Below are 8,433 nucleotides of genomic sequence, written 5' to 3'. Positions count from 1 at the left end.
ATTAATTTAGTAGGTAATATGCTGACATGATTTGATTCATTATAGTGTAAACAAATCAAATTTTTCCTGGTGTTAAAAATTCGCCTTCATTGAAAGATCTGAAAAAGAAACTGGAGAGAAAAAGATTATTCCAGATTAACACTGACCTGTCTAGTCCTTAGTGTACCTCTTCGGCTAGTCTGAGGTGTTTCTGATTGTCATACTTAAACAAACACAGGCAAAAAATGGTTGAGATTATAGAAACAAAGGACAAATAGGGTATGAGCATTTTTCAAAACTTCTTTCCCTCCTTACATCTTCACCAAGAAGAAGTAAATTTTATTTGCTATTTAGCCCATTCATTTTCATATTTTTTAGAAAGGTGTAAAAACACAGCCAGATTTATATTTGAGTTCAGAGTAAGCAGAGTTGGATTTTTTGTATTTCTTTCCCCAAAGCATGCAGTTTCCTTTATTTGCTGATTATGGTATGGTGTTACTAAGCCTATGAGAAACCTCTCTGTGAAGTGCATTTTAATATTTAGATCAAACAGCGATTCGAATACATTAATGCCCAGTGGGTAAATGTGTCATTTGAAAGCAGCTGCTGAGCCTTCTCCCTGCTGCTCCAATTAACACATACTGCACACTTTTGTCAGCAAGAGGCAGTGCATATGGATGAAACCACTTTGCAGCTTATTAATATGATATGCAAGAGAGAACTAAGGGTTAATCCATCAGCCCCATGCAAACAATAGTTTGCCAAGACTTTTCCCAAGCCCGTGCTTGGGTGCTGGACTCTAGGGTAGTTGAGGAGGGATAAGCAGGTAAGATAAAGTCTGCTCCGTCTCCAGCTTTGGTTCAGTCCATTGACTAACAAGTTTCCCCGCCCCTCTCTCCTCCTACACCCCCGTTCCTGATGATGGAGACATTGGATAGTGAAATTCTAGTGCTGGGACTCCTCGAGTCTCAGCGGAATCGCTGGTTGAACTTTATTTTGTTTTGTTACAAAGCGATTTGAATTCAACGCTTTGCCCTTGATTTTTTTTATCGTAGTCTTTCATGATCATTTCACTTTCTCTCTCTTTTTCTTTTTCTTAAATGCTTTCTAAATTACACACTTGAAAGGTTATTGAGCAAAGTAAGAAATCTGGTCAGGGTAAACTCATACCGTTGTTATTTTTTCCTCCCCACCCCGGCTAAAAATCTCTGCCTTGCTGGTGGCACCGAGGCAGATGGAAGGGTAGCGCGTCCCCCAGCCCCAGGTTCGGTGTTGGGCATTCATGCTCCACCGAATCCCAAGCAGCTGGGTTGTTGCTCCACTCCTGTGCTGGCTGAGCCAGGTGGTGCGGGGAGTGAGAGATGGACCGCTTCCTGGGATTTGTCAAGCAGATAAGAAGATCCAGGAGAAGAAAGGGGAAAAAGTACCGACCAGAAGAGGATTACCACGAGGGCTATGAGGATGTGTATTATTACGCTTCAGAGCATTTTCGAAGTAAGCGCTTACCCTCCACCCTCCTCCTGTTCCTTCTCGCATGCTGGGGCTCACAATAAACCTTGCGTGCAGCTTTAATCTTAAATGCAAAAGGTTTTCCAGATGGTGTTCTCTGGGAGCTATTCTGTAAGTACTGAAGTGCTACATTTTGCTTGATTTGTTGCAAGGATAGCTATCAGCATCTAAACAGTATAAAGGGTCCAGATTTATACACAGATTAATATTGGGTTGGCTAAAAGGTTCATTCAGGTTTTTTCCCTAAGATGTTATATTTTCAGTGCAATTAATTGATAATGTTAGTATTTTAATGAGTCATTCAAAAAAGTATCTTGCAAGTCAATGTAGTAGGTGGTTAGAATATGTTCTGTTGTAATTGTTGCTTTTAGATAACTGGGTTTTTTTGTTCTGAGTAAGAGACTAGTTTATTTGCAAGAAATAAATGTTCTTGTTCAAATTGATGCTGATAATTACTGTTCCTCATGCAGACTTCCAGACAGTTATCTATGATTAATCCAAAGTGCTGTTTGTAGAAGAAAGTTCAAATGCTTTTCTCTGATGCATGTTTGTAATTTTATTATTAAGGGGACTCTTACTTGCTGTCAACTAGAAGCAATGATACCTTAAGAAAAATAGAATATATCCATATTAAGGTATTTGTAAATGAGCTTCTAAATACCAGAGAACTGGAATTTTGTCTTATACTTATTGCTGCTTTAAGTTCCTCATGAGATTTGCACTTCTCCAATAGTTTTTAAGTGCCAAGAAATGCCTAAAGGTGCAGAGAGAGAGAGCAGCTACATGATTTATGAGGTATCTTAAATGGGAGACATTGGCAGTTATGCATGCTCCACACTTATAAAATTCAAGTTATTTTTATCTTCTTGAATAAGAATCTTTATAAACTTGTATTTCAGTTCTAATTTGTCCTGACCTTTTGATGTCCAGCCATGAATATATACCATTCACAACTTTTGAGTGTTGACTGATAATTTAGATTCTGTTTCAGTGATATTGAAATCCATGAGAGTTAGTTTTAAATGCCAGAAATCCTGTTGTGGCTGATAAAGTTGAGATTTGAAAATTCATGTGATAGCAAAAGCATAATAATGCAAAATTATAATTCTTTGATATTTACTTGAATACTATGGCTGTGTTGCTTTTCCACAGTAATTCCTGAGTTTTAGAGATGTTTCTTTTTTTTTTTTTTTACATGGATAGTCTGTTCTATTGTCGTGACAATCCATGTTTCCTGAACTTAGTTTCCATTGAATTTAACTAAGATTTGTGTCATATCGAAAAGTGCTGTCAGTTTTCATGCATAATTCTGAAAACTTGGAGACTGAAAAAAAGGGAATTTAGAAACTTTTAGTTACTTTGGTGTTCATGGTGCATATACTCACAACCTAGTCAAATTCACACCTTCTTGGGTTTGTATTATGATGTTTGTGCAGATAGAATCAAACAGTCTCAAATGCCTGCTTGTTTTGATAAGAATTGAAAAACAACAAAAGTACTTTATAAGTTTACAAAATGTACCTTCGAGGAGAAATATTTATGGAGATATCTAAAAAATATCCCTAAACTAGACTTTGGAAAATGATACATCAAGGACAGTAGTCATTATACATTAAGTGCAATTTCTTAAAGAGAATCATGTCTGAATCTGATTTGTCAAAGACAAATTTTAAGAATCAAATACTGAACATCGAAAGTCATTTGCCTTAGATGCAAAACTGACATGTTTTCCCTGATGCTCTCTCAAAAAGTACCCAGTATGTAACATATAATTTCGTGGAGTTAGATGTACATTGAATCCCCAACTTCAAACTGCTGTGTAATAAATAGAAGGTGTCACAGTGGGCTCTGACGCTTGGGATTTGACATTTCATTAGCTGTCAAATAGCCAGGGCTTTTAAAGAAGTCCTGTCATATAACATAATGACCTCTCATTGCATCTCTTGGCTTCAATTTCAAGGCCTCTCTGAATGGGATAGGAGAGACATCCCCTTGTATTTTACAGTTATAGGAAAATAGTAATAGTGACGATTGTCTTAAAACCAGTCCTTAAGTAGGTAATATGGTTGGATTCAATTACATTTGCAGCATATCTATTCTAATTAGCCTTTGACACAATTTGAAATTTTTATGCCCTGTATTTCCCTAGATGGCTTAGAAAAATTATTTATATTAAGATTTACAAGTTAGTGAAATATACTGATGACATTCACATCTTAGTTAATGGTGCTGTTGGTAAACCAGAAGTGTCATTATTATTTTTCTCACTGTGATGTTTGTTTCTTGAAAGAAACATACCTCTCTGTTTTGTCAGTTTATCCAGTGGTTCAGACTACCACAAGGAATAATGAACGATTGAACTAGAAAGACCTTCCCAGAAAATTCCTCAATAAGTCTGCCCTTCCTTTAGTTCATTCTCAAGTCTTTGCTGAAATTTAACTTTATCCTAGATAATGTCTCTTCTACTGTAGGGTTTCTGGTTTCAAATTTTACCATCTTTCCTTCATCTTAGATAAAACACAGCTTATAATTTCATGAAATGCAAAAACTTGAATTAAAATGTCAGTAGGGTCTGATGCTGTGAGAGAGAAGTTGTTCTAACAATGGATAAGTTTTCTGTAACTCCATCAAAACTGAGTTTTAGCAATGATCATGATGATAGACTGATTTTAAATCTTCCCTGATTTTATGTTGACCTAGTGAATATCTCTGTGCATAGGATGACTTTGCTTAGCTTTTTAAAATCTGATTTCTTCACTCATCTATCCTTTCATAATTCTAAAGTTAGAGTTTAAACTAAAACATTGTTTGGGGAAAATCACCATACTTTTATGGGGTTTTGTTTCATAAAATTTAATAGGAGATGAGTTTCTTAAGATTTTTCAAGTTCTAGAACTCTGTGGTTTTAAACTTTGTTTTATTTTCTTAAATCATTCAGGTAAAGGTACTTAGTGAAGGATTTCAACCAAAAAATTCACCTATGTCATGAGGAAATTGTTTTTCTGGCAAGAATTGTCAGTAGGGAGATTCCTGTTCCTCTAAGTTAATAATCTATTACTGAATATCAAGGAGTTTTGTAGAGTGTTTATCAACTTACAAAATTCTGACCATGTTGGTAAGTCCCAGACTTCATCTTTTATATAATCTTATCTACCCAAAACCACCATTTATTCTGAAATTCTCACATAGATGATTCATTTGGTATTTTCACTTAAGAAGACCTGGCACTGATTACAGAACTGATTTATAAACCTTAATGCAACAAAAAGCTAAAAAATGATCCTGAAATTCAATTTCATGATATTTGGTGCTTTTGTTTTCCACCAAATACTTGGTTTTATAGTATTGCCTTTTTAAAGACTCTGATAGATCATATTTTGATTAATTATCATGAAAAATATAAATCCTGACTCTATTTTTATGTATATTTTTACTTAGCCATACTGGATAATTTTCAAGTTCTAAGACAGATAACGTGCATTTTATAAGCATTCTCTAAGTGCTATTCATATCCATGATAGAGATACTGATGTGCCAGAATCCAGGCAGGGCAGGGTTATTGAATGAGTTTAAAAGGAAGAATTTGTTTATCCCTTTTGAATATTAAAGTATGTGAGCCACTTCCACTTGTGGCCCTGGCACCTTTCTGCACGTGTAATGCCTTTGAATTAGTCATGGAGTTCCTCCAAGGTAACCACTCTGCTCTGCTTTCATTCTCACTCACCTGGGCAGGTGAGCGCTGAGCAGTGAAGCTGCTCAGGGCAGTCCTCAGTGACCCATTCACCTTTCCAGATGAGGTCCTTTCAGGAAAATCAGAGAAAGAGGGGGAACGGGAATGTAGTTTAGATCTTTTGAAAATAGGTCATTTGCATTAACAATTTTTTTGTTCTTTTGTTGTTGTTTGCCTATTCTAATAGATATTGAGCAACAATTGTGATGTGCATCCATAAAAGTCACTTTATTAAACAATGTCTGCATCTGAAGTCTGGAGTTAGTCAAGTAAGGCCTTAAATTGCCTGAGATGTTCAAACTGCATTTTAAGAGAGCTGTTCACTTTCTTTTATTTCATTTTAAAATGTCCTGCATTGTTTTTGTGGAGAAAAAAACAGTTTTGGTAGTGGGTATTTGTAGCGTGAGACTTTTTAGGAATTGGTGTAATTAGTTCAAGTAACTTCTTCTCACTAGTTTCCTCTACAAGTTTGGTTTTTGTAAAGTCATGCAACCACATCCTCTCTGCTTCCTGGAATTGACAGATTCGGATTCTCTCTCTTGATAAGTGTGCCAGAAGGATAGAGTGAGAACTTTCACATACACTTGGGACAGATGGCTGTCCCTGCTCTTCTGTGTGTAAAAGCTGAACACACAATCATAGGGGGTTGGGGTGGGAGCGGGGGAGGAAAAGGGAGGGAAGAGAGGGTAGCACATTTCATTGGTCAGCCTTACTTCTCCAAGGTTTCCAAGCATCAGAGCCATTTATTTCTATGTTAAAAAGAGTAATCTTTCAACTGGCAGGTCTTGGATGTAAGATCCTGGATGATTCAAACCTTAGCTGTACTTAGTTTGATTCTCAAACTCCCAAACCAGAAACATTGATTATATTTCAGAAACAGGGTAAACTTGTTTATGGACTACACTGCTTATTTTTCTTTTCTAAAAATTGCTTTCCATCTCTAGTACATTTGTTGGTTAGAAGTTGATTGGCTACCATGTTCCATTTGTCTGGGATGTTTTGTATCATCAACTCTATTATCTCAACCTGTATTTTTTTTCCACATGGAATAGTTTAAAGGAATATTAGCATTGAATGGGACCTAAGAATTCATTTGTCCACCTGAGTCTTTTTAAATGAATGAAGTAGGATACAAACAAGGTATGTGACTTATGCGCACCTCCACTGATCCTTAAAGAAGGCAGACCTCTTACAGCATGGTCCTCTATCCTTATTCCAGACTCTTTTAGATCTCTGATGACTCTTCTGATATTTAAGGGCTCAGATCCATCTACAAATGAACTAGAATCCTAATTTCCCTTGTAGATATCTTTATTCTTTTGAACAGTGGGTTGTCTTATCTTAAACTAAACTCTTGAACAAAAACTAATTCCTAATATAATACTGCAAGTCAAATTAGCACGGTGTCTTATTGATTGTTGTTGTTTAACTGCTGAGTCCTGTTCAACTCTTTTGTTATCCATGGACCTTAGCCTGCCAGGCTCCTCTGTCCATGGGATTTTCCAGGCAAGAATACTGGAATAAGTTGCCATTTCCTTCCCCAATCTTGTTTATAGATGATGCTAATAACAGTGATTGACATTGACTCAAAAATCAGCCAACAATATTTTTTGTATCACCTCCCATTTTCTCTGTGGTTTGCAAATACAGTCACTTCTGCTAATGAGTATCCCCTCAGGAGACTTAAAATGGCATAAGTCTATCAGGAATATTAGAATTGGAAGGATCCTTAGAGCTTAGTTAGGGAGGCCTGTTATTTCATATAGGAAGTCCTTTCTCAGCATCCCTGCTATGTGAACCTGGAGCTTCTATTTAAATCATTCCAGTATGAACACTTTCACTTCCAGATCAAGCAAGTCATTGAATACACCTATGTCCCTTTTAATCAAGCTGTAAATTTTATGTGACGTTGTTTGAGTATGCCAACAAATACACTAATATGCTTAAAATTTTATCTTGACCCAGATAAACATAGACCTTGTTAGATTTAATATGCAATAAGATTTCACTCCTTCCTTCTCTTCACATTATTCTTTTGCTGATGTAACATATGGTATGTGGAGGTGAGTAATTCCTTCAATGCTATTTTTGTTTTAACTGTACAAACCCAGAAGAGTTTTGCATTGGACCTAAATCCATTTGGTAATTTTTTCTTTTTCCTTCTTTTTAAAAATTTTTCTTAGAGGTCATCAAATCTCCCATTTATTTAATGAAAATACATCCTGTGCTATGTGTCTCCATGATGTAGTTAGACATCTGTTTGTCTGCCTTGAAACTCTTTTATTCTCCCCTGAGAGGAGCAGTTCTCATATTTAAAATATCCGTTTCCACTCCAGTTTGGTCAGCCTTGATTAATCAAAACTGCCATAGTTATATTATTCCATTGCCTTGGTTATGGGTGACTGGTCTGGCAGTGGACACGTAAACCAAGCTGGGTCAATGAGAGCGCTCCTCTGGGAGTTTGTAAATTCAACTCAGTGCCCTCTACCACACGGGAAAAAACAGTCTGGAATAGGAGAGAAGCAAGTCAACCTGTACAAGGATGAGAATGAAAGATTAAGAGACCTCTCAGAGTTTTATAGTCACGAGTCCAGACCGTGGAGTCTCTAGGGCTGCCCACATTGAAGTTCACATAGCTCGAAAGGACCAAAATAACACTGGAACTCAGATCAGCTCATTTCTAGTTTCAGAGTGTGGGTAATTTTTATTTTTTTTTAAGTTGGAAAATATTGTTTGGTATTTTCATTTAATAGAAATAGATGCCAGAGGTAGAAAAACTAGAATCTTTCAATTAAAGTTCCTACCCTCCAAAAACAGACTTCCCTGGTAGCTCAGCCGGTAAAGAATCCACCTGCAATGCAGGAGACCCTGGTTCGATTCCTGGGTTGGGAAGATCCCCTGGACAAGGGAAAGGCTACTTACTCCAGTACTCTGGCCTGGAGAGTTCATGGACTGTATGGTCCATGGAATCATAAAGAGTTGGATATGACTGAGCGATTTTCACTCACTCACCCTCCAAAATAGTAATTCTCTTAATGGGACTAAGGAACTCTGACTTTAGAACAATTTCTTAGATCTCTATGCTTCTTCGGTTTCTTATTTGTAAAATGAAGGCCTCCATCCCAGTGCAAAGAGCCAGAGACCCTAAAAGATGAACCATTGAAAGGTCTAGATGCAGTACTTAGAGCTGTGTCTCTTAGGGCCTCACACAGCCA

General features: G+C 36.8%; 1 protein-coding gene across 3 annotated transcripts in view; it reads left to right on the top strand.

Annotated features, from left to right (window-relative positions):
* The first annotated feature begins 1,104 nt into the window (after positions 1–1,104).
* GRIP1 (glutamate receptor interacting protein 1) overlaps positions 1,105–8,433 on the top strand; it is a 473,319-nt gene continuing 465,990 nt past the window's right edge. For all 3 annotated transcript variants that reach the window (XM_055579837.1, XM_055579830.1, XM_055579839.1), the window contains exon 1: positions 1,105–1,473. In XM_055579837.1, coding sequence (XP_055435812.1) covers positions 1,341–1,473 — 133 coding nt within the window. In that variant the 5' untranslated portion in view covers positions 1,105–1,340. The remainder of the gene's footprint in view (positions 1,474–8,433) is intronic.

This window comes from Bubalus kerabau, chromosome 1 (assembly GCF_029407905.1).
Source record: "Bubalus kerabau isolate K-KA32 ecotype Philippines breed swamp buffalo chromosome 1, PCC_UOA_SB_1v2, whole genome shotgun sequence".
NCBI lineage: Eukaryota > Metazoa > Chordata > Mammalia > Artiodactyla > Bovidae > Bubalus > Bubalus kerabau.
This window is presented reverse-complemented; position numbering and strand designations above follow the sequence as displayed.